Below are 27996 nucleotides of genomic sequence, written 5' to 3' on the forward strand. Positions count from 1 at the left end.
CATTCAGTAGCATTGGAACCATTGGAACCGGAAGCTAACGCAACTGGGTGTGTATGTATCCAATGGGCGCTTGTAATCAGTGCATGACGTTTTTACTAACGAACCGGATTGATGTAACCGGGAGAGGGGCGTGGCCTAAGTGGGTGGGACCAGTAACCTATTTTCCCATCCACGAAAAACGTCACGGCTCCCACAGTACAAATCAAGCCACAATACCCTAACACAGTACTTTGCCTTTACCACTTTTTGATGGCAGTCGTTTTTCTAATTTTTCGCCTGAATTCGTGCATGCCTGTTCAATTTCCGATGATTTTACACTCCCGCGCTTGTGTGCATCGTGCCGTATTTCTCCTCCTCACCTCAAATTAACTCCGTAATTGCACCCACGGGCCTAATCATTTCATCCATAATTTTTAAATTTGACTTACCTTTTTCTTCTTGCACTTTAACGCAAGACCATTTAGCATTCAATTTCCTGACGACAAAATAAAAGCTTATTTGCACAGAAATATATGATAAAAAAATTATTCCTGTAATTTTAAATATATGTATCTATTTTTTTTTTTATTGTGGGGCGCCCTCCTCTCGTGAAATTTAGAACTTTATATATATATATATATACATATATATATACAATCCAAGCAGTAATACATGAATTTATATATATATATATTTTTAAAATATTTTTTTATGCGTCTAATGACTGGATGCTGTTTTAAAATTGTCCTATGTCAATTTTCTTTTTTATCTATTTATGTGTATGTGAGTATATTTGTTTACTGTTTGTATTTTATCTGTTGTCTGGAGATCCCTTTAAATAGTGATTTGTTTCGCTTCTGGGAAATTCTCGGGCCTGTTTGTTTTTAATATTTTTATCTTGTTTGCCCGATAATAAATAACTAAATAAATAAAATAAATAAATAAATGTTCTGGCACCAGACTAATCCATATTGTTCCTTTTTTCCCTAACATTTTACAGATACATGCATTCCAGGGATATTTTGGTTTGAAAAAAAACAACAGACAATTTTTTGCAAGGGCCTGCGTCTGTCAAAGGAGACAATGCTACAAGACGCCATGTTAAAATTAGATTTGCGATTGAAATTGCTATTGTGATTCGCTATCAATGAAAACGAAAGTTATAGACGACTCTTGCAAAATGAAGATCCTAATTACGCGTCTCTCAAAGGTTGCTGAAATATACTTTCACTCAAGTAAACCTGACCGAGTCTTGTCAGTGACGCTTTTAACTTAACACTGAAAAGTTCCATACGGTGATCACCATTTTTATTTGCTTTTTACAGGAACACTATGAATCTCAGAACAAAATATGCTTATCAACCAGGAATTATGACCTTGAAAAGATTCGATTCCTCCCAAGTGAATTTAGGAATTTAAGGTTTCACTATGCACGAACACGATAATGAAAACGATCCATTATGATATGGCACGCAGAAAAGAAATGAGCATTTAATTAATTAAATCCAGTCGCAATCCTAGAAATTATCTGGAAATTCAACTTTTTTTTGTAAACGTACTTTGGTGGACTTTAATTGAGGCGCAGACGACAAAAAAGATTGGCAAGGTTGAAATGATTTCCTATCGGTTCTTCATTCCCGGAAATTAATCTCCGCGATGTAGCAGTCGATACAAACCAAATCTCTGATGACCTGTACTACATTTTGAACGCAGAGGAAACGTCTTAAAACGAGAGAGATTTATGACACGGCACTTGTGGGTTTCTTCCGTCGAAGTGATGCGCTTTTCGTAGACGAAATGAAGCCATAAATAAAGACTGTTGTCATTTATGACTTGACTCAAAGGAACCGCAAGTAATTATGCTAAAAACAATCCTGAATGCGCTCCGGACGCAGACGATAAATATGATTAGTTCTGAGGCCATGGACATGTAATTTCACGTCTTGTCACATGCATGTAGCCTAAAATTACGCTCATGCAACATCTCATATTTGAATGTTTACGCTGCACTATTGTAAAAATACTGATTTCCGTAGAAAATTGTCTCCGGTTTTCTTTGATCATTTCAGAAAGCAATTTTGGTTCACAGTTTTTGAAGTTTAGTAGGCCCAAGCACACTAGACCAAAATTTTCATTTTTTTAGGGAGATTTCGTTGTATGTTTTTTTTTATGGAGGAAAAGACATTACATTTCAAATGAACGGAAAAAAGCTTTGTGGATTTGCGAATCTTCGGCAAAATTAAAAGTCATACAGTCACGTCATACAAAATGTTTCCTGACTGATCACTGAAACAAGTTATATTTTATCACTGGATACAGTTTAATATTCCAACACATCACAATGTTATTCATCTGATTCTATAAAAGACATCTATTGACATGAATTATTTACAAATTACTTCTCTATAAACCTACACTTAAAACCTTTTGCGAACCACTTAATACATTTACAAATATAACTTGTAGGCCTATTCACTAATAAAGTGCCAATAGTGTTGTTAATATTTACAAACAATTCGTTACCGTGAACATGTTGCATAATAATTATTTGACGTCACAGTGATACCAAATTCATTCATTTCACCCACAAAAGTGTTACAATAGATAAAATAACTTGTTCGTTTTTCCTCAACACGTCACATTAATGTACATTAATGTAAAACTTTAATACATGTACACTGAAATCTTTGAACACAAGTAATCAAAATATGCAAAATACGACGCCGATACAATTTCCACTGTCTACTCAAGATGAATAATTATTGTACGCGCGCCTGAAATAACAACCGTAAATTTGTCTCTTGTTTTTCCACGAGTCGCCGATAATTATTACACCACAGCCTGTCCTCCATATGTGTCCAAACTACCACTGGCGGGGAAATTCAAGAAGGTGTGATTGCGAATAATTGGCAAATAGTTCAAAGGTTAAGAGATGAATATAGATTGGCAGCCTCAACTGCAACGATTAAGTAGATTTCAAAAACCGTAAATCGCCGACTTTATGGACAAGATAAATGCGTGTAACATAAACAATAGAAAACGTGGAACCTCCACACTTGGAAACGCATTGTGGAGAAATCAGTTTAGTTAATTTAACCGATAGTTGCCATTTTAGCCCAACTGGCATATTTTTTTCCACAATGTTGGAATTGATTTTGAAAACCAGTATGCAAACTATGTAACAGGCTTTGTATGAATTTGAGCCTAATTACAAGTAAAGATAATGATGATATAATTAAAGGCCTATAGGCTCCACACGTACGGTATGGTGAAATAATTATCGCATGCCCGGATTTCTCGTGATTTGGCCATTTGTATGGTTTTCATATAACATGTCCTTCTTTCAAGTTCAGGGCCAACATAATTTCATATATGAATAGTTCTGCTTGCGTTCTGTATTTCAGGACCGCAACGGTAGGTTACAATCATTGACAAACGTTTTACGAGAGGAACGGGACAAACTGGTGTTCTTAAAGGATTGATGGTAAGTGAATTTTGTCATTTTATTGAAAATTATGAACAATATCATTCTTGATCTTGAAATTGGCTACGATACTCCATATGTACGGGTCTAAATACTCGTTGTAGATACAAAATGATTACAAATTTCCCGCCAATAATTACACCGGGTTTCACTGTTTGTTAGGCAGGGGATGTGGTTGTTTTCTTCCCTTTTTGTGCTCCTTTGGTGTCCGGTCTAGGTTTCTTAGACATTTTACCCTTTACGACATGCAAGACGATCATGACCACAGCACAGATGATTCCTAGAGACACCAAGCAAGCGGCTATTGCTATGCCCGCCTTCTTAGAAGTTGGTACTGGTTTCTCCTTCACATCACCCTTAGTGGTGGAAACAGTTGTCGGCTGGTGATGCTCGTGGGAAGGGCGGGTCGGGGTGTGGCCTGGGCGGTGCGTGCCACCGTTGCCGGGTTTCTGAGGCTTTTCAGCAGGGGTTGGTTGCTGGGCGCTCGCATTGGGCCGTCGCTTGGGAGGCGGGGTGGTAATCATGGGTGGGGCTGTGGGTGGAGGGGGCGTGGTCGGGACTGGCTTGGGACAGATTGGAACATTGGTAGTAGTGCCTGGGGGGAAAATAGAACGAAAGTACAAATTAGATTTGAAACAGTTCAAGTTTTGTGCTATGAGTTTCGGTTCGGTCTCGTTAGCAGTAAACTTATCCCAGCCTACTCACGTGTGATTCGGAATTTCAATTCGACTTGCAAGCCCTCCTTGAAGCTGCCATCCTCGGGATCAATGACAAAAGCTGAAATCTAATCACAAAGAACAAAATCCAAAGCTCACCGTCACGGTACAAAACACAACACCGCCAACTGAGTTGGAAATTCACTCTCGTTTTTTCCAGAATTCATTTCAAGCTAAAATAATAACTGTAACAGATTATTGATTGATTGTAAAAAAAAATATTGCTTTTCGAATTAGCTTACACATAAAGTTTCCTTTCAATAAAGATTGGTACAAACTTTAGTAACTGAACAAGGAGTCGTAAAAAATTAAAACAAAAACGGTAGTATCTAAAAGCCCAGGCTCCGTATGAAATGGACGAGGTACCATCGTTCAAATCAAGTGAGGGCGCTATTCCATCAAATTGTACAGATGTGCATGAAGTGGTAAGATCTTCATGGGAAGTAAATTTAATGAAATGATCAAGTTATTCCGTCTTACGATGTCTTTATTTGCTTGGGTAGAATTTCATTTTGCGTTTTTCACAATTTTCACCCCCCCTTAATTCTTCAAAATGGCGTCGTTAATAGAGCGCCATCAGTTGCTCAAAAATCAGAATTAATATACTGACCAGCACTGTGTAAGATGACCCAAGCGTCATGTTCCGCAGATCGGTAGTCACTCTTCCCTACAAATCAAATGTTGTAAAGCAAATCAGATATTAAGACATGACACAAATACGAACTCACCATGAGGGAGGGGGCTAATCTATACAATTTCGGGAAGAGTCCAATGAGCTAGGTCAATTACAGATAAGATGTTCCTGCGGACGGCGGAGAATCTGAACGAAATTCAAATCTACCTTCACAGCCAGACTTCATGTACCGACAAACACAAGTATCATGGTAGAAGTTTTAGAAATAATAATGAGAACAACTTATCACGTATACTCTCAAGTTTTCAAGGGGTTTGTGCGCTCATGAGACATCATTAAAGGGGCATTACGGTCTGAAATCCCCGAAAAGTTCATGTTTTGGATTGTTTACTTATTGTAACTATTTCAAAGGTCTGGTTGGAAAGGAAACTAGCCTAATGTCTTACCGTTCCCGAGAGAAGACAAAGAAAACCCTGTTGTTTACATCGGACGCGGCGGGAAATTTGTGACGTATTTCAAGTCGTCTCTATTCAATGAACTGTACACGTTGCGTGTGTGTCACTGTCACATAATGCACACAGCACCAATACACAAACAATGTTTCTTTAAGGTCCGCAGAATGTGAACCACTGGGCGACAGGAAGTCACAACTAGCATGCATGCAACAGCTCGATTTTCTGGGACAAAATTGTGACTCCCGAAAGTCGTTCTCTCAATGTTCTCGCAAGAATGTAAACACAAACACGCCCAGTTTTTGAAGAATGGTTGTGTACCCTGGACGTTTATATAGGGCCCTTCTTTGAAATGCTCTTTCCAATTAACATCATTTCGTTTCAAACGCGTTTTGTAGCCCAACTGGGCGTATTCCATGTCGTAATGTCCCTTTAAGTCCACAAAACAAAACAGATGGTGAATTAACAGATTGTTATTGACAACAGATTTTGAATGAGCCCTTGATTGTAAATATGGAATTGTGCGTGTATCAGGTCATTTCCTCCTGTACCAGGTTGAAACCACCATCTTGGTATATGCTAGGCCTGTAGGGGTTTTCCTCAGATGATTTTCAAAACCTTCACCACCTGTTAAAATGTCGGTCCAGTAGTTTGATTATTCTTTACAAGTAAATGTCGATGAAACCCAATTCAGTTATCAAGTGGCAACTGGCTCTATAATATTATGTTAAAACTTCATCAAAATAATACATTCGATTTTTATGGGCTCCGTGCGCCAACAGAGAGGGCGCACTTTTACCTAGCAACGACGTCCCATGGGCGGGACATTTAGCTGGTTGACACGCACCGTTCCTTGTGTGTGACGCATGTGTACACCAGGGGCTTTGTACTATGTAAACTCAGTGGTACATGGTACGGCCGCGCGTCGCGGTAAACTTGCAGTCAGGCAAGATGGCGTCGGTCGGTCACCCCCAACTGTGCTTTCTTTGCCGGTGAGGGGGTACTTGTGAATGGAGCGGATAAAGACACACTCAGCAACTTGGGGTAGAGGGCAAGAGGAAGTCAAAGGTCGATGAACTCACCTCAGGTGTGGTAGACTCAGGCATTGCGGTAACCACCTCAGGCAGGGTACCAGGCGGGGCGTCAGGCTCGGAGTATTGCAGCTTATAGGCTGTGATGTGTCCATTCAGCTGGATGGGCGGTTCCCAAGACAAACGGGCTGTGATGAGGGCGCTATTCTCCTGCTGACATTGAGATTCAAGACGAGGCTCGATGGGGGCTCCAGCAGACTGAACAACTATCAAAAGATGAAGAGAAATGCCCAATAGGTCTCAGTGAAAGAAGTCAAAGGAAGCGACCAACGAACAGACCAATTAATCAATCACATTGTCAGCACTGGAAAATGAGATGTTCAAACTGATATGCTTTAAAGGAATTTTCTGTTACTTTGGCAACCATTGAAAAAGTTTGGCAAAATAATAGTATTAATTATGGTTTTGTATATATATATTTAGTATTAATTATTACTTATTATTGTTAATATTGTTACTATTTAAAAAAAAAAAAAATTCAGCGCATGTTGGCCCGAAAACAGCTATGGCGCCATCGCGTTACCATCGGCTAGACCACAATCACGGTCATTGAGCATAGCGCCCTCTCTTGGTCAATTTGTTTCAACTTACCGGCACCCCTGCAGAATTCCCGATCCGCTGTGGCCTGAAAACAGTCTGTGACAGAAATCGGTAAAGAGATGCAGTGAGCGTAAGATATACATGAACTACGAGGTAGTTGACCGATCTTAATTAGCTTAAAGTCAAGTTTTCGAAGGAAATTATTATAATCGATTAAAAGTGCAGAGTTGCACAATTTGAAAGAACAGTTTCAAATCTGGATGTCCGCTCTTTTGAAAGAAAACACAAGTTACAAAACGAAAATTGGTCTATTGAGTTCACTCACCTGGAGTGCCAAATCCTTTGGAGACCCCCACCAGCGACTTGGCCATACTGGTACCATTTAAAACGAATACCTATTAGAAAGATTGTCAGCGCCAGGGAGAGACAATAACGAAATGGTTGAAAACTTGACGATGCTGACCTTCCCAAAAAGCAATTCCAAACCCCACCCTAAGTTTGCGACCACTCAAAACTATACTTCTTGTACACATAGATCTGGAGACTTACCGTGAATTCGTATAGAAAACCAAAGTCCAAGCCGGTAAAGGTATGCTCCTCTGTGTGCTGTCGAAACAGAGAAAACATGGTTACTATTTAATACAAACATCTTACGTTACGCTCGATAATATCGGATCCGAGAAGATAATAGTTACGTTTTGGTGGTGGCAGATGGTCAGCAACCATCATCTTCAAGAGAGGAGGAGGGGTGGGTTGCCGCCCAATCAAATTCCCAAAACATTTTTTCATCCGATGAAACACTTTGATGCTGTTCATTTTAGCAGCTGGCGTAAGCACGTATGCACTTTTTACGTCAGTACCCGTTAGTTTCTACTGATCATAAGATAGTGAGGGAAATGGGGGGCGGGGGAGGGGAGGGGGGCGGGGGAGGGGGAGGGGGAGGGGGAGGAGGGGATGATGCGGTCCTTAACTTACCACAAGGACTTCATTTTCTTCCATGGTACAAAATTGAGGTGCCTGGAATGACGGCATCCGAAGCACGCTGACTGCGTAAGCTCCGTCTGAACCAAGTGCTGTCAAATACAAGATGACACCGATCATTATTATACAGTAAATTTAAAAGAAACCTTTATACAATTTCTTATTCGAGGAAACTTTTGTCTATCTATTGGTGCAAATCCCGTTCCCAACATTGTATTAAAGGCTCTTCCAAAATGTTCAAAATGTATTTGCTGCGGCAAAATTGCTTAACTTTTCCTAATATTAGCTTCCATGGAAGGTAATATCCATATTATATTAGGAAAAGTTAAGCAATTTTTTTTCCAAATTCCATCATTTCAATTCCATCTTAAAACAATTAAAAAACAAAACCAAACTGTGTTGTTCCTCGGATCGGGACTGCATGAACTTGTTTTTCTTATTAAAGGCATTATTTGCTTTTCATGTTTTTTTTGTTCGTTTCCAATAAGAACACCACTCCAAATCAAAACAAATTTAAGCGGCCTGACGTTTGGATCTTAACAAAGTCTTCTTCACTAGGCAATGAAAGTGGTACAAGAAACAACCAAGTGTGTCCCCCACATGTTCGTTTCTTGTACCCCTGTCGTTTGCCTCTGAAGATCCTGTTGAGATTCAAACGTCAGATTGCATAAATTTGTTTTGATTTGTATTATTTCAGGTCAATTAAGACAGAAAGCAGTTTGCAGTATTTTATTCATTTTCAAGTTACCACTTAAAATCTAAAGACGACTGTTCAAAACTTAAACCTGTTGAAATTTAAGCTCAGTGGATATGACAGTTTTCGAGAAAACAGTGAAAGCCATGCACAACCTTTTGATCACCAAACACGATTCGTCCACAGCACTCTTTATTTCCAAAAATCAGTCAATTAACTGATCGTTGGAAATCACCCATACATTTCTTGATTACTTCTAAAATGTCAGCAAGCCAGACGGTATAATTTGACGGTGTGTTTAGTAAATACAAGTACTAAAAACCTAGTAAGCTTTGTGATATTAATTCGGTAGGTTACTTTTTGGGATGAATGCAAATGACTATGCATTTAATGAGAATCATACTTTGGCGTTTTATTCGGCGTCACCACTTTGTATCCTCTCCATTCGTTTGAGGGCGCTATCCATATCTAATAACAAATAACAGATGAGTGCCACACCCAGGACACCTATAACAAGCTAAATGTTGTGCTTTTTCTCGCCGAAAGCAATAAAATTATGTAGCGCAACATAAATTAAACAGGTGGCGACAACAGCAACGAAGAGCTCAGGATGGGGGGGGGGGGTTCTAACCCCACCCCTCGCTAAGTGTTGTAAAGTACACTTAACCTTTAATACGAAAGAAACGCGGAGCAGGTAAAAGTAAAGTCAGGATATTGGATAATGATAATCTACATGTAGAGTGACTTCAGACATTTTTCTTTGAACTGCTGCGTGTTTCTGAGCTGTAATTCGTAGGGATTATAGCTTGATATTCTTTCATGGGTTGATGGAGTATCGGTGTCGCCCAGATAAGGATGAATCTTAGGAAGATTTTTTTACGAGGTCAGCCAGACCGTGTCATTAACTTCATTACTTCTTATCATTCGAAGCCAAGAGGATGCTCATTAACGGTAATACTGCGTTCGTTACAGCATTTTATAGGCCAAGTTAGTCTCTCAAGGCAACTTTCACCGGTCAATATTGAGAAGGGTACATTTCGTCACCGTTTGACGAAGTGACGCATTAGTCCAAAACCGAGATTTTCTGAAAATCTGAGATTTTTTGATATTCGAACATTTTATGATGTCCTCTACATGATTACCAAATTTCGAGACACAACATTCCAGTGTTGGAGCAAAGGCTTTGACCCTCAAGGCCAAGGCCAAGGCCAAGGCTTTGACCCTCAAGGCCAAGGCCAAGGCCAAGGCTTTGGCCCTCAAGCCTCGAGGCCAAGGCCAAGGCTTAACCCTCAAGGCCAAGGCCAAGGCCAAGGCCCTGTTTTATGAAATGACCACTAATATAGAACTAATTATAGTCACATGAGTGACACATCATCACGCAAGGGCGGATCCAGAACACAATTTGCGGGGGGGGGGGGCAAAGAAATTTTGGTCCCCCCAAAAAAAGTGGGTCAAAAAATTACGGCTTGGGCTTCGGAACTCGCTTAAGGGCCCCGAAAAAATTTTGGATTCGAGATGCTCTGTGGTGCGATTTGAGGCAATTTCTGACCATTTTAACCGATGTTTTTTGAGGAAAAGATGGTGGTGTACTCATTGCCTGCCTTTATTACAACGTCACATAAAAAAAAATGGTTTCGGGTTGTTGTTTTTTTTGGGGGGGGGGGGGAGGGCATGGCCCCTTTTGGCCCCCCTGGATCCGCCCTTATCATCACGAATTGCTGGTTATGAAGAACAACATTTCTTTAATTGCAATCAACATGCTCGCATAGGCCTACACCGTTTTATGACTGCACTGTATCTATTAAAGTATAAGTTCAGGTCTTCAATATGGTTTAACTAAACAAAATAATGATTTACTTCTATATTGACACACAATTCTCCCAAGTGTAACAAAAGGGGGATTCAAGAAACTGATTTGGGAAATTTTTATTTGCTGGCCCAACATGGTCAGAAATATCAGCATTATCTAAAACAGATACATGCAAATCTTTAGCACTTATCAGGGAGACATATACAACCAATCAGATCTATTCCATAGTTATATGCAATTAAAGTGATCATCTCATTAGCCCCACAAGTGTACGGAATATTTTTGCAGCAAGTCTACTACAATGGTAACAAAATGTGATGCTACAAAAGTGGAAGTGTGCCCAACACACAAATCTATAGGGTGCTTCCCTCCTCCATGGTAATACGATTAAAATGGTAACAGCAAAATTTCGAACAGATTTATCTGGAAAATGCAAAAATCTATGGGCCTTGAAGAGCCTTGACTCGAAATTGCAAGGCCCTGAACCCTCAAGGCCAAGGCCAAGGCCAAGGCTTTTGCCCTCAAGCCTCGAGGCCAAGGCCAAGGCCCTAAAAACCAGCCTTAAGGCAGCCTTAAGGCCAAGGCCCAGCATCAAGGCACTACATCACTGCAACATTCCATCGTTTGCTAATTACGCTAATTGCACAAAGTGTTGAAATTGCTACACACTAAGTTTTTCGTTTTGACGAAGTGACGAATCTCTTCTAATTAAACATGATTTTATGAACAGAGAGAATTGTTATGGGCTATTCAACTCCTTGGCTATTGTCTCAGTTATATATTTTTCAATTCTGGGGGAGAAATGTACACAAAATTGCCAATTAAAAATCCACTAACTTCAAACGCAATTTTCTCAAAACTCGGTTTTGCATCTGTGTGCACAGATGTGTCACTTCGTCAAAACGGTGACGATTTTCCCCAACCGTTTATAGAAGGGTCTCATTAGGACAATAGAGGGAATTGAAATGTATTGGTTGTATCGTTCTTTGATGGAGTGCCCTGAAGGTTACGGCGACTACATATCAATCAAATTTTGAATTGACAGTGATGGTTCTGGTAGCCATTAGTGAACGCCTATCACAAGTGCCACCTGAACACGTCACTGAAGGGGAGTGGCGCAGACTGTTTTTTTTTTTTCAGTTGGGGGGGGGCACCAGCATGTTATCAGGGGGCACCAAGGGCGGACCCAAGAACAAACTATCCCCATGTTTTCAGGGCACCGATTGTCCAGGCAAGTCGTGCAAATACGAAAAACGAGGGGGGGGGGCAGAAGGCTGGACCTCTTTTGACGCAACCAATACATTCACATACAGGGGGAGTCCAAAAAAGCGGAACCCAAACCCCAAAAATTATATTTCATATTGAAAAAAATATTTAGCATCAAAAATAATAATGACTGGAAAGCCAATTTCATAAGCTACTTTTGGATGAAAAAAATTACTGAAATTGGTCAATCCGTTCAAAAAAATCACCATTTAAACACAATGACCCTAAAACCCGTCTCGTCCAAAAATGCGATTTCAACAATCGTCGTCACAATTGTCTTCACACATCACCAGCGATGAAATCTTAGTTTAAACGTTAACAATATGCAACAAAGTCCTTTTAAAGACCCGTCTTTTAAAAAAGTAGATTTTTTAAATCATATTGTTTGCGTAACCAGGGTTGTTAATCAAAATATTGTGTGCTACAGTTGGTGACAGTTGTTGAAACAAGTATTCTGTGTCATTTTCTTTGTTGTAACAAACAGTCAAAACACACAATATATTGATTTTTTGGACGAGACAGATTTAGGGTCATTGTGTTTAAATGGTGTTATTCTTTGAACGGATTGAGCAATTTCAGTTATTTTCATCTAAAAGTAGCTTTTGAAATTGGCTTTCCAGTCATTATTATTTTTGGTGCTACATATTTTTTTACATATGAAATACATTTTTGGGGTTTAGGTTCCGCTTTTTTTGACTCACCCTGTACCATAAAGACCATATACGGCTAAAAAGGAAGTAACTAATACATGTACATGGAGTCATCTACATTCCTCATCTGTTCGATATCTAAAAAAAAATATTTTCCTTGGCAAACGGCAAGTTTTCTGGGTATAGTTTGTTTGGGGTAGGGGGCGGGTAGACACGGCTTAGAATTTGTAGGGTGGCACGTGCCCCCCACCCCCAGTCCCTCCCCGGCCTACTTGGTTATGCCACTGGAGATCAAAGTGTATTGGACGAAATACCAAAGCCATTTTTTTTTAGTAGCGTCCCAGTCATCGTAGAAAGCCGGTGGAATCCTGAAAAGTGAGCAACTCGGATATGGTTACGAGGGTGAAGCTTGGCTGGTTGTCAAGTAAAGCTAATCCGATTACGTACTTAGACGCTGTAACAGAGCAGTGAAATTCGTGAACCCCGAAAACCATGGCCTTTTGAACATTGTGTTTCTCAGAAAATATGCTCAGTATGATTGAAATGTTAAATTATCACGGAAGAAGACATTCTAAACTTCATGTCAGTGCCAATCGCTGTCATCGATGCCGAAACGTCAATACTGGTTACTGGTAAAGCAGACCTTCAAGTCTGGAAGAAATCGTTCAAAAACGTCCCCAAATCTATGTATTTATATCAATTTCTAGGAATTTACGAAAGTTATTTCAAAAGTAGTTGAACACTCATGTCATCTAAGTATGTTCCGAATTTCAGCTTAATCTGTTGTTGCTAACGCTTGTGTTACAGCTCAAACTATCTCTAAGGAAAATCTCAACGAAGATTTTTTCGACCCAAGCCACTGGCATATAGCACCGTAGGCGCCCGCTACGGTTGACCAATTTCGGCCTGGCACAGCACAATAACGACGGGTATATTAGCATATTCATTAGCGTCACCTAGCGTGACTTGGCGTGGGTCTCGGTATCGACCAATGGAAGCCGGCAAAAAGGGTGATATTTATCAATTAATAACTCGTGCAGAAGGCTTTTATGAATTTTTTTACTGCACGCCATAATGGATAGGAACCTTATCAATATTTGTGAGGCTTGAAAAGATTGACAGACATTGCTAACGCTAGTGTTCCAACTTTCAAAAGTGCACGTAGCCAGGCCTATTTTTCCAATTTCAACGAAAAGTATTGAACACATCACAACGATTTTTAGCACATACTTGGATCATTATGAGGAAAGTAAACCCTGAAAGGTGCATGAAGATACGGTCTTCCAAACGGGAGAAATTAATTTTTAAAGATTTCGCCCGCCAACGTGAACATGTGTGTGTACATGTACAGTTGTAGTTTCATTCACACGTAACCTTTAGAAATCGCCCTTCGCAACCTAATGACGGTATAGGTGCTTACTTTGTGGTCTGTCCCACGTGACTCTGGATGACACACTCCATAGCTGCCGACTGGTACCCGGCTCTACCGTACTCACTGTGGATACCTCCGCACGTACCGAAGCTTCATCCACAACAGCTACAAGAAAAACAACAGGTGGAGAGGAGAGTTGGGTGAAATGTGCTTCGATGATCAAAAGAAGCGAGCAATTAAAAACGCCGAGTTCTTACATAATGGTTCATTGTCGTCAAAGAAAACTGGGAATAGCGAAGCCTTTCGTAAATTTTTTTCACTAATATGTTACAGCCTTTTCGACTTTTTTTGCTATATCAGGTTTGAAAGAACTTTTTTGATACCCAATTGCGCCTGTGAGTACAACTAAATTGCCGAAGAAGACTAGAATATGCCAACTAAAACGTCCAGTTGGAATCGATACCAGCCTATTTTTACATTTTATTGTCAATTTAATCATGAGGCGTAAAGTAAATAATGCTGTCTTTCATTCAAGTGTTAATTGGGGTGCACGGTTTGCCTGACTTTGTCCAAGGGCAACGGTATTATAAACTAAAAAATAAAAAGCACCTGGAGCACAAGACTAACTCTGGATGGGAATCTACTTTACGTCGAAAGTGACTTGACACATCGTGTCGGTTCTGTCATGGCGTAACTGATATCACATCCAGGATCAACTTTTACAGATGCATGATTTATATTCACTAACAACCTCAGCTAATTTCTCATTTCCTGCAGATTTATTCATCGCGATCTTGACGCAGAAATACAGTAATTAAGAACACTGTTCTATGTAATCCCTGCAAGTGATGTCACTCGGCAGAAGGTACTCACGCGAGAACACCCAGCATTTTGCGATAGCCTGGGCTTGGGCCCGGAATGATGACAACCACAGCAGTACTAGGGGAATAAAGATAGCCAGTCGATCAACCAGGCTAGCTTGAGGGAACATCTGTATTGAATTTTTTTAAATAAAAAATGAAAATAGCGGTTATTTTGGTGCTGAGGTCCTGGTTATGTTCAAGGCAATCTGAACATTGAAGACAGCTGTGATTCATACGCTTTCAAGTTCCATTAGATTTAATAATGAAACCAGGGCTTCCTGAAAAGTGCACATGCACTAAATCTCAGAAACCTCAACCTAAAGGAAATTGAAGTGAAGAGGCCGATGAATAAATGCAATTAAGTTACGAGTGGGAGGAAAACCCCTGATTCATATCCCACGGAAAACCGCGGAATAAGGCAGGGAAGCCCAATTTACGTAGAGATTTCATTTGGGCGAGGATTCGAACCCGGGTCAGACCGAAAGGCGTGAAGGGTGCACCCATGTAATTATGCCAAAATTCCGTCAGCCGAGCTCATGAATAAATGTTTTACACTCAAATTCTTCTACATTAGAGAGTTCCGGGGGCCATGGAATTGGGAAATTGAAGAGATATGGCAATACCGTTTTCACGCCGGAGCCACATGTCAAAAATTACCATTTTTTTCGATTTCGATTCTTTTCAATATGAAGTTGATTTAAAACAATGTACTAACCATTTTGACATGTTTCTGGAAGCAAAGTAAGATTTGAGGCTTTGCATGGTGGAGATACTAAATAATGAAAGGTTTGCGGAAACACCATGTGCGAATCTGAATCTTCTCCTGAAGACGGTCAGAGCATACTGACCGGAACGTCGAGTTTATATCTCTGGTTCTTTTCAGAACCATTCTCTTAGTTGAGAAATTATTCGCACATGGTGTTTCCGCAAACCTTTCATTATTCTGGAAGCAAAACATCATTAATTTCCAAGTTACATTAATGTTGCAAGGGCAGAAATCTCGATAAATGCATTTTGCGTTTTCACGAAGAGCCACATACATTTGGCCCCTTGAACGCGTACAAAAGCCATTGCACGGAAATACGTAAAAGTAGGTCAAATGAGATTTCCGTTTTCACGAAGAGCCACATATCCTTTGTTACATTTTCAGCTGCGCGTGCGTACTCACGCGCGCCTAAATACACGTTGAACAGAAAGGGCCAAAATGTCGGAAACCTGAATTTTCGTTTTCACGAAGAGCAACATATATTTACTAATTAATTTTCACCAATTAATTGCTGTGTGAAGTCTAATTACTGGGTTCTTGTAAAAATTCAGCTCTCATAGAATCGTGTGATGGTTTCCTTGCTGCACAAAGTTGTTGCAAATTGGTATATTTTTGCAGTTTTAAAATAATGTGAAACTTCTTTTGCGATTATCTCGGAAACGCTTTTTCTTTAAAATCCACATTTTTTTATGTGGCTCTTCGTGAAAACGTCCTCTGGCCCGGACTTGGGGCTTCCAATTCAGAGCATTTTGGATGCAATCGGGCCCAAAAGTGGCGCTATCTAGCCATGTTGTGGAGGGATTCGTTTTCAAGATGGTTTTGTGAAACATCACTTGTTGCTGGGCTGGGCTCGTCTTCTGTGGGTGAGAATTTCTCGAAAAATCATCAGTCAACCCACCCAAAATTGAAAAGAAAACAAAAGATGACATGTTGATCATCATTTTTCTGTGCAGCCTGAACACCTGTTATGTGAGAGTTTTGAGTATTTTTAAATAGAGTTTTGAAGTATGGGCATTTATCACTGTTGTGTATGGGAAGTTATTTGATTGGGTGCACCCAGAGAGGTACCAAAGCACCAATCTGAATCCCTAGTGATTAATCCAGGTGCGCTTCCATTTCAAAAAATGTTCTAAAAGTTTCAACTTCAGATCTTCAAACATTGATTCTTTGCCCGAGTTATTTTTTAGCAATCTTCCTTATTCTATGTCGTGTCATAGCGAGAGAAAAAAACAACTAGTTTGATTGTCAGAAACCCTGACGTCAAGCGACCATAATTCGATCTGTCACACTAACAGGAAACGTAACTGGCCTGAGGGTGCCAGACAAAGGATGTCCCCTTGCGGCCCAAAATCATTGATTTCTTCCAGATTGTAACTTTAAATTTGCCATAAATTATGCAACATTGCTCATAATATCAGTCAATACTACACCGACTCTTGTGTGTCACAAAGATTTTAATTTATAGTCCAAGTTTGAAAGTTTTTTTTTTATCAGTTTATCAGTTTCAATTTCTATTCCAAATATTTTTTTTTAATAATGCCAGTTGTCAAGGAAGTAGGTTGAGCTGGAAATAGATAATATCCCTTACTCTTTCCGATTCTAGCCAACCATTTGCCAAAATAGAAACAAACTCATTTTGTGGTTTGGTTAGTTAGAAACTTATGCTATAGGAAGTCAAATGATGGATGTGTAACAGGTTGCAATTAGGACATAACAGAAAATGCATTCGAAAATTTGTTAGTAATTTTGAAACAGGTTATCACAAATTATGGTATTCGCACTTATACTCTTATGTAGGCGAAGGTAACCCAACCAAAAAGTGTAGATTTTGACCCTAACATGCTTCTGTAAAAGCTCTGGTTTATCAGAATTTGTCAACTTTAAAGAAATTCTTAAATGTCAACTTGGGATTTTCCGATATCTGTTCAAGTGCGCCACGTTAGGGAACACGCAGCTGATTTTTTGCCCAATTTCCGGACGCCCCCGTTTTTGGATTTCGGACTAAACATTTCATGACACTGAAATTGTTCATAAAGGTTCAACAGCAAGCACTATTAAGGTAAAATTACCAGTATTTCACTGAATGAATTTGAAGTTTGCCAACAAAGACGTTCGGCAACACTGCATGTGGAAAGTCGGGGAAACGGCGAAGTGCGCCACGTTAGGGAACACCACTATACAGCGTTTCGTACAATGCGTTTCATGTTAAATTGTCACAGTGATAAAAACGATTACAACACAAATGTGTACTCACCATTAGCGAATTCCTCTTCCGAATTCTTTCTCCAAAATCCTTTTCCAAGATCTTTTCACTCCACAACAAGTCTCAAATCGCCAAGTCAGACTTCGGGTAAGACTACAGATCTCATCATAAATTCCCGCAAGCAACCTGCAGCAACCAACCACTGCACTGACCGGTGTGACTGGGCGCTAGGCGCCGGTATGAAGCCCTGCAGTACAGTCAGGAAAGGAAGAATTAGATCTTTTCAACAACCAGTCAAGTTTAACACACCCTGTCAAGCTCAATGGACATTGTGACGGCATAAACCACCCTGTATGCTTACACACTGACGGCTCAAACTGCACTATTTTATGTCAGGCCACAAAATTTGCATGAAATTCGGTACTTGAAAAGGCCACAGGCGCAGGCAGAGCTGCGTAATGATAAATTTCCGAGGATAAAAGTCCCATTAAAGGCGACTTAAAACCATCTTTAGAACTTCCTCAATTATATTGGTTTAATCCCCGTAAGCACTTCTAGGTTGAGAGCTTCAATTCCCTAAAAGCAATCGGCATATTTCAATAGCCATATGGATTTTGACCGGGCAGTAGCTGATCTAGTGGGTGGGGTGGGGGGGGGGGGGTGGGGGGGGGGGGTGCGCGCCTTAGGCTCAAACCCCTTTATATAAACACCCCCCCCCCCCCGTTTCTTCAAAGCTAGATCCGCTCCTGCCGGGGGTGAATTGAACGAGAAATTTGGGAAACTGTCCGAAAACTGCGAGTTTTTTATCCTAAGTATTTTTGCTGCACCCAATGGTCACTATAATAAAGACCACAGGTTCATCAAAATTAATCATCAAAGAGGTTGAACATTATTTATTAACGTGACAGATAGCCATTCAAAAGTAATATGTGGTAACAATATTTTGTCTTCGTCGTCTCAACACCGGACAACTAGAAACACTTGACTCTTAGTCACTAAAGTGGGACACTATTGGTCATGAGGAGGGCGCCAAGTTAGCTGCTGCATTTAAATAATGTATGTAAATATTATTGTCAAGTGGTTTTGTGTGGCTTATAATGGCTTGCAAACACTTGGAGAGCCAACGACTTTACAAGAACTGATTTTATTTGTCTTGTCCTTTACCTTTAAACATGCCTCTTGAACCAGTCAGGGTACTTTTTATGTCAATAACTAAGTTTAATCCGGATACATGAAGACATGTGTACATAATCATATCCTGCTAAACAATGAGTCGATTTTATGGCAAAAGTCCAACATCAAGATGGCTGCATTTCCGTGCTCATGACCTGTGAAATGATTGCAGCAAATTAAATTTAGGCATTGTTAACTTTGTAAAAAGTGCGTGAGCCCTCAACGTTCCAGCGGGTCATAAATTTGATTTTATATTTGTGCCTTCGGGGCCATCATAGATGACAGTTAGCGTTGACGCGTTTCTGCAGAACGAGAAAAGTTGTCAAAAAATGGCGACGCACTGCATGGTTCTGTTAGCATCTAGTAGCATCCGTAAATAATATAATAAATCAAAATAAACCAGACCTGTATAAACACTCCTGCAAGGTCTTCTGTCGAGCGTTTCAATCTGCTATGGCTGCCTTTGCCACTAAAATTGTCGGCAGACGGACATTTGCCAACCGGCCGGACGCCGGACGCGCCTCAGTTGAAATGCATCAAAGCAATTGAAAACACATGGTAATAACGATACAAGAAATTATATAGTGTTGGTGCGGCTTCGATGAGGGACAGCAAACAGGATTAAAACAATATTGCTTTATGGACACAGATTCAAGATTACATTTTATGATATTTTTTTAACCTCTGGTCATGATGGTGAACCTTGTAGTTAAAATTTGTGGTCGCGTAACTTATCAAGTCGCTTCAGTGGAATACGTGGAGTGACGTAAAGGAATACAAGGCAGCTACGGTTAACAGCACATAATTAGTTTGCAAGTTGTGAAGACAACCAAAGACTGAGATAAAGGGATCATAAGGACGGGACTGAGAACCATGGACAGAACTTCACGTCTAGATCTTCAAATGAACCGCGTTTTACAAGTTTTCGTGTGACGTGACGTCATCAGTGCCGCCATTTTGTTTGCTTATCTCGATGCTTGCAGGACAAAAGTAAAAGGGTGCACTGAACTAATTCAAGTGAGAATTTCTACGCGAGTCATTAGCATAAAAAGTGCCCCCAAAATTTCTTTTGAAAACGGTGACCGTTTGGCTTTAAAAACGATGGAATTGTGTAAATATACCCAAGGATCAACTTTCTGGTTTTTGGGCTTCCATCTGAGGGCAGGCTTGATAAAATTACGGATGAAAAATGGGTCCTATTTGCCTGTGAAAGTGGAAGGATGCCATGGCTCCATGTAGGTTTGGGAACTATCACTTTTCGGGAGGTGATTTTGTTTGGGTGTGAATATTTAAAAATGTAATTGGCTAATGTACCTAAAATTGAAAAGAAATGAAAAGATGAAAGACAAGACAGTACTTTAATTTTTGTTTGAGAAACCCCAGTGATGTTGGCTTGCATGTTATTTGGCCCTGAACTTTGTTGATTTTACACTGTTTTCAATGGGGCTTGAATTAGTACAGTGGACCCAAAAGTATACCCTTATGAGCATTTGATAGGCACAAGATGAGCTTAAGTAGCTTGGGTATTAACGAGAAGACTCAGAAGAGCTTCCAAGTTTCTCTGTTCATGTATTCGTTTTGCCTTTTTTCAGGTGTGTAGAATAATCAAATTTAAGGCTGCAGTAATTTTTCTTCGATTGCAAATTGACGAATCCGCACACGACTATGTAGCCCATGCGAGCCAGTCGCCAATTAATATTTTCCCTTCCCTTAAAACACTTCTAAAAAAGATAACTTAGGTTAATTCGATAGGGTGACGATGCAGTAACCTTCATGGTTACCTAGGTAACCAATCAGGCTGTATGATTGAAAGCTCATATTAACAGGAAATGTCTCATTCTAAAGCCTAGTCCATTGCGAGCTCATATGAACAACCCCTTCTTGTGTTTTATAATTCGAGTTCCTTCACCTGGAGCAAAAAACCTGTTCCTTTGCCAATTTGAGGATAGTTTGACGTCGGTGATAATTAGGTGGGCAGAAAGTTGAAGGGCAACTCCTAACTTTTAACAGCAATTTTGCAAGCACAATCTGCAATGCCAAATAGGTGAACTTTTTTCTCTTCAAAAATACAGAGCTACATCTGACATAATTTGTCATTTAAAAACTTCTTATCAAAGATATTTTAATGTAGGGCTTATGTTGCATTGTGAGAGGATTTGGGTTTTTATTTCATTTCGGTTTGAAAAGTGGCCTTGTTTTGTGCTGTGTCGCTGCATAAGGAACACCTGTTTTCCATCCAAAAAAAGAAAAGAAAAGAAAGGGATAGCCTTGTCAATTTGGGAATCGCTGCCCATGTGCGAATATGTTTTGCCTCGTGCATAAGATCAGACGCCGAAAGACAAGCCGGGTCCCTTTTGAAGTCGCAGAGAAGAACAACCATAATAGTGACCAATTTATAATTACGGCGGTATGAATGATGAGCATGATCGTGTTTGATTGTTATCTGGTAAACTTGTTTACATGTATGCGTGGTAGAATGCACGGGTGATCATGCATTGAGAAAATAAAAAAAACACATTCTTTGCTCTACACTGCATTGTCGTTATCATCATCGTGCACGATATAACTTAATGAGGTTTTACTTCTTACACAGAAACTCAATCAAATTTTACAAATGTGTGGCGGCCGCCACTTATTATGTGGCGGCCGCCACATAATGAGTGGCGACCGCCACATAATAACTGGTGGCCGCTGCACAAAAAAATATTTTCACACGTACAAAAAAATGTATTCAGACTTATTGAGTGGCACTATCCGTCTTCCGTAATTTTAGCTTTTTTTCATTTACTTATTATATGAATGCCATAGTTGACAACTGTCATTCTGTTTGGATGTCCATAGATAATATGAATCAAGTATATATGAAAAAAAACCCAGAAATATAGGTTTTCCCGGCCAATTTCTTGAAATGTTCATTCACTTCTGAAAATCGGTGATTCATTTTCGTCTGAATTTGAATGCACGTTTTTAATCCCATTTCAATTCAAAGAAAGTTCAATCGCTTTCATTGTCCGTGCTTTCGGCTTTGAGAAACAGACGGCCAATTACGTTACCTGTGTATTAATTTATGCAAGCATACCTTTTCTAAATTGATTTCAGGTACAACTAATTTGATTGACGGTTAATGAAAAAGAAACCCCTAATTGTATTGTACCGATGGCATTAAACTAAAAGTGAAATAGAATGGTGAATGTTTGAAATCGCTATCTAGAAGCGAAAAAGAAGTCTTGTAAACGAATCTGAATAGACATAAACGAAAGGTGCTGCTCAATCACTTAATTGATTGAATTGAAATGAGATCGAAAGCTCTGGTAGCGAAAATGAAACGCGTGTTCAGAGCGATTCTCAAATTCAGACGAAAGTGAATGACCGATTTTCAGAAGTGAATGAACATTTCAGGAAATTGGCCGGGAAAAACCTATGCTTCTGGTCGTAGATTGTGTTTTAACAAAGTGTTTGTCTGTCATGTGATTCAGCACCAAATATTGCCACAAAGGTCGGACAAAGAGAGTTTATTATTGAACATAATTTCTGAATTTGATGTATGATTTCTATGGAGCTCAATGTGACCGAATGGACTTTCTCGTGCAAAACATGTAAAAGCGGATTTTGTGTGTGTGCATATTCCAAAGGCTAGAATCAGTGAAACATTCTTAATTCCCCCTCTCACTGGTGTACTTTGGAATTCTGCGTTTACAACAGCACGTAATCTATTGCAGTTTTAAAATTGAAACGAGATATGAATATTATTACGGTCATCTCTCCAAGCAATTTATTTCTCTTCACTTTCATTGCACTTCACACAACGAGTGGCCATCTGGCCCAGTGCTTGGCAACATCCTTATCAAAATATATTAAGTAATTATTTGGAATTTGAACACCATACATTTGGAAAACAGGAATCACATTTCTGTAAAATTGAAAATACATAGGGCCCACTGTGATGAAAAATGAAACAATAGTATATCCAGAGGCATTATTTATAACTGTGCCTTTTATCCGGGCAAGAAGACCTAATGCCAGTAGGTGCAAATGAATCTTTTAATAAAAAGAAATCATGAAAAAAATGAATCAATATATTTGGTGCATTGAACGGTCGACACGTAATTGTTGATACCGCGGTTGAGTAATTACTCCGATGCTCACAACCCAATGTTGTTTGACCAAACACTACTGTAATATCCTTGTGCAAATTAAAGGTAAGAATGTGGCGTAAAGACTTTAATAACGATTGCACGTTGATGGTAAATGTAAATTCTAATTATCTCCTCATAATACCACGATAGGCATCAGTGAGTGATTTACCATGTTTTGTTTTTAATACAGCCTCCGGTGTTATTTAGGCAATTTGATATAATACCAAATGCTTGCCAATAAAAAAAAAAAAATGTTATGTGGGAGGAGGGTGACAAAATTGTATTAACTGTCTCCCCCGAAAAAAAAAATATCAATGTAACTAGGAATAATTAATTTTAGGATCACTGTTTTGGTCCGAATAGTGGAATTTAGTGCAAAGTTAAATTCTTAAAAATTCAGAAAAATTATAAAGCACAATTATTTTGTGATTTGTTTGTTCAATTTGTTTCAATTAATACCACAATAATAATTATTTTGGTTTATAAAAACAAAAAAGACTAAAGTGAGAGTAAAATCGGCGTGCCAAGCCCCTTAAACTCAAACAGATTTTTGGCGGGCTGGCCTTTTTATCCCCATGGTGAACTGCGGTTACAGAGATCGACAGGCCGAATTGACTCAGCGTGCCAAATCTCACGAGATCACGACTTAGTCAGATCTCTGACAAGCCGTCTCACGAGACTCGCACAGCTCGGGCAAATTGCCAGGTTTTAAGACCCGTTAAGACAACAAGCCTGCCCGAAGACATCATAATCGGCCATTAAGAAATGATGTTGTTGTTTTCATTGATGGGCGGGAGGGTCGTAACGGACAAGGAAAATTAATGAATGAGATGTGAAAACGGGGATGCCTTATACGGGCAGATTAAGATTTTAATTCAAATAAATTATGTTAATCTCTGTGTCTGGTTGATCCTCAAGCTCTTGCACTACGGCATTCCATTTCCTATCTTTAAAACAAAATGTATACATTCCTTGACGGTTCAAAAATCGCAGAAATTAGGCCATTAAGAATTCAAGGGCGGATCCAGGGGGGGGGGGGCAAAGGGGGCCATGCCCCCCCCCCCCAAAAAAAAACGAAACCAATTTTTTTTTTTTTTTATGTGACATCGCAATAAAGGCAGGCAATGAGTACACCACCATCTTTTCCTCAAAAAAACATTGGTTAAAGTGGTCAGAAATTGCCTCAGATCGCACCACAGAGCATCTAGAATCCAAAATTTTTTCGGGGCCCTTAAGCGGGCCCCGAACCCCACGCCGTAATTTTTTTTGACCCACTGTTTTGGGGGACCCATTTTTTTTTTTGCCCCCCAAAAAAATTGTGTTCTGGATTCGCCCTTGTAAGAATTGAGCCTTGATTGAAAGCTCCATTAGACCATCTTTGGCCGAACATTTATTATAATTACCTCCAGTTTTCAAGAATTTGAATATACAAAATGAGCATAAATTACCCCGAATGATGGTCCTTAAAACGAGGTAATTTATTGACGCGGGAATTGAAGCATAATATAGGGCTGAAGATTTTTCACCCCCTATCCCAACTCTTGCTAACCAGCACCTGAACCGTCCTGGCTTGCAAATTTGAAAGAAAGAAAAATGTCCACTGACTGCAGTACTTCCCACTGCAAATTGTAACCGCGCTATTGTGAGTCTGGTGTCTTTTTATTCCATCATCACAGCTTGTAAAATCGCTCAACTGTCACCAATTATTACAATATTAACGTCTCGGTTCAGCGGCCAAGCTAAGTCTGGTCTCATCCATCATACAACGCCGCCTACTATGCCGCCTACTTACCCTAACTCATCTCGTCAATTTCACAAACTTTACCCAAGAAAGGAAGCCTCGTCATCTTAGTACAGTGCCATAAAGATCATCACCCGATTGCTCTGTGGTGTTTTCGTTTAGATTTTACATCTGGGGTTTTTCTTCAAGGCGGATCAGGTGTTTCAAAGCTCTCGATTTTAATGGTGAATATCAAGATGATTAGCTGACACATTTAATGTGACCCTTGGGAGGAGTACTACTCGGGTAGCCTCCCTTTGAAATTAGTGTACTTGGAAAACAAGTTAATTATCCTAAAAATAACTCGCTCTATTTCTGCTAATTGTTACATTTTCCCTTTCTGGCTAATTTGTCGCCTCTCTAATTGAGGGGGAAGATTTTTAATGATGCTTAAGTCTAAATTGATCTTGCGAGGATAACATTTCATTTTTTTTGTTTATCTTAAGACGTTTATAATTTTAATACGGCGCCTAATAAGATCTGTCTTTACGTAAACAGAGTTGTCATTCATTATTCTCATAACATTTCTTGATCCGTAAACAAACTTGATCAAGAAGCTGAGAAGATAATTCAGCCGCGGACTCCATGGAGTCTTTAGATCACGATAGCCGTGTTTCAACAGGTGATGAAAGTCTTGACCTGAAGCACAGCACCGAGGAAGAGCTACTTCCGTCTTCGAGTTTGACAGCTACCCCCCCCCCCCCCCCCCCCGCCCCATAGTATTGGGTAGGGGCTATTAAGGGGGTATGTCCACAGTGCTATAATTTTACTGGAATTCGTTTTTGTTTTTATTTCATCGAGCAGAAATTAAATGTTCATCTGAAAAGCGTCCTTAACCTCTGGCTTTCAGTTTCAAATCAGGTCACACATCTACTGCAACTACAAGATCATTTGATGTTGGACGACAAGCAATTTGCTCATAAGGTGCCCTACATTGAGTTGTTTTATCATTTCAGCATCTTTAACATTTTATTTTGACAATTAAATCAGTAAGGTCTGCATTGGTGTTAACATTTAAATATTGAAATTCTTCATGACCACGCCCTTCCCATATACTTTACCCATTCACCTGTTGTACTTCTGTCCTGATGTATTACCTGCGATTTTTTTCCAATTCTTCCAATCAATTTTCTGTTTACAGTGAATGTTGTACTAATGGACTGAGCGATAATTGCCCATTCAGACAGCGTGCGGTGATGGTCTGATTGGTGCCGATTGCTGGACCGATTAAGTCCTGACAAGGTCAACTATGACACCATTATTTCATAGAGATTTATCGTTACAATTATACGCACGGTGTAGTATTGGATACTGTTGTAGCTCAACGGGATATCAACGTGGGGGAAAGGGGGGGGGGGTGTCGAAATCTTGGTGTTTTGAACGCAGAGACCATCTTAGTGTTTATGCATTATTTGAAACTTTGTTTCTCGATGAATGAACATTACTTATTCATCATTTCTTGTTGAAAATTGGTCGATAAACACTTTGAAATTATTACACGAATGCAATAATCATGTTCAGTTATCCAGAGAATCTTATCTGCATTTTGTATGAAATTGTCATAAAATGAAACATCTAGCATCAATCTCCTCTCATATTGTGATACAAAATGCGATAAGTTGTCTTCTTCAGATCTGATGTACATAGATTTAATCTGCATGAGTCAACGAATAAAAAAACACGAAAATCTTGATTTATGATTCACAAACAAAGCAGTAAAATTCTACTAAATACTGTTCATTTGCATTAACCACGGCACGGCCCCTCGATTTGTAAACATCGAGTATAAAAATTAACCAGTTCGAAATTAAACTCTGTCTCGGTCGAAGAAAGGCCTGCCAAAAGCTGACGACTCCTAACCATGTTCAAGACTCGAAATCACGCACCCTGATCATCATTATGGTTTGATATAAGACGGAAGGAAGCTGGGAAAGTACAATGTAAGCATGGTGCATTGTCAGTGGCACGCTCACGTACCTACACCGGTAGTGATAAACGATGTGTTGTCGGTGATACGGTGAAATAAATGTGTTGCCTTTGGACTGTAAGAATAACATTGACATTGCGACGGGCAGTAGTTTTGGGAATAAGCATACAAAGGCTTCTGACATGCAGAGTTCTATGACAAATAGAGTTGCATAAAAACAGGAGTCTACTCTTAGACACCGAGTGCGCAGTAGGATCAAATCTATTTTCTATCGCAAGTGCAATATTTACAATAAACTAACCCATTAGTTATTACTCTGCCTTTAAGTCCACCTTTTGACACCCATGCCCTGATCGATATAGCATTAGGCACAACCTTTACTTGACCCATGGTGCTCTAAATGTTTCCGCGTATGTCACATTATTTCCTTAAAGTGTATTTTAAATATCACAAAGTTGAATATTGATGATATTTTAAAAACAAAGTTGAATTAACTTTTTCCCCATTTTGTAAGATGACTTTTTTGTCCACTTTTTCTCACAAAAAAAGGACATTTGTTAGAAACTAGGCCAAAAATCAAATCATTCACGACTCTCCAAAATGCAAATGGCGGCTAAGAACTAAAAGGGTGGTAGGGGACCGGTATGAAAAGGGGGCGGGATACATCATTTGAGTTGAGATAGCAAGTTAACCAGTCGTACATGTACATTATGCAAGGAATTGGAAAAGAAACCACGTATTTTCTTCTTGCAAAACCAGACTTACCTTTAGAATGTGTTTTCAAACTGGATGCTTAAAACTGAATAAAAAAACATTCACCGAAATTCCGTTCATCTTGCAAATAAGATGAGTATACAATTAACTATAGGAGTAGAGATATTCAAAGTTGATCCCATTTTTCATCTCTTTAGATATTACATTTTTTTCCTGCTTGTCATGTTCTTGTCAATTTCATGTTTCTTTTTTTCTCTTCAGAAACAAAAATCTTGCCCACTGTCACAGTTGTTCCATTCAAGGGAGGCACTTAACGTGATCTCAAATCGATAACACGGGGATCTTCACAGAAACCCCAAGACATCGCAGAAAGAGAAGAAAATACGGGGCAAAGAGAAAGGGGGCCCAGGGTCTAGAATTTACCTACCTGTTCGAAGAGATGGGTTCGATATCATGGATTGCAGACTGGCTTGGGAGCGGCGGGTCCACGGGACGAAACGAGCTGTCAGCCCCGCTGAGTAATCACAAGTGGACGGTGGTTGTAGAAATCCTATCCCGGAACACACGCCGGGCAGGCAGAGAAAAACACTAGAGCTAGGACTAGCGCGAGAGCGTGTAAGTGCTCATATGACGGTGAAATGTATCCAATGCTGCCTGTACTGTGTGTGCACTTGTTCTAGATGGAGACACACCAAAGCTCCTGGCCCGCCAATCACGATGAAAGCACGGCAGTTAATCCGCACAGGCTTGCTTGTAATAAGAGAA

The 27996-nt window shown here is 39.7% G+C and overlaps 1 protein-coding gene across 1 annotated transcript; it reads right to left on the bottom strand.

Moving 5' to 3' along the window:
* Positions 1-2278: 2278 nt before the first annotated feature.
* On the bottom strand, positions 2279-27966 carry LOC119741722. The gene is made up of 12 exons (XM_038217591.1): positions 27659-27966; positions 17553-17748; positions 14543-14660; positions 13718-13834; positions 7872-7969; positions 7446-7502; positions 7222-7291; positions 6948-6992; positions 6348-6562; positions 4790-4846; positions 4169-4247; positions 2279-4058 (listed from the first exon to the last, which is right to left on the bottom strand). The coding sequence occupies exons 2-12, from the start codon at positions 17553-17555 to the stop codon at positions 3622-3624; spliced, it is 1296 nt and encodes a 431-aa protein (XP_038073519.1). The 5' UTR covers positions 17556-17748; positions 27659-27966; the 3' UTR covers positions 2279-3621.
* Positions 27967-27996: the final 30 nt, after the last annotated feature.

The sequence above is a fragment of the Patiria miniata genome, unplaced genomic scaffold, assembly GCF_015706575.1.
Source record: "Patiria miniata isolate m_02_andy unplaced genomic scaffold, ASM1570657v1 HiC_scaffold_5, whole genome shotgun sequence".
NCBI classification, from domain to species: Eukaryota; Metazoa; Echinodermata; class Asteroidea; order Valvatida; family Asterinidae; genus Patiria; species Patiria miniata.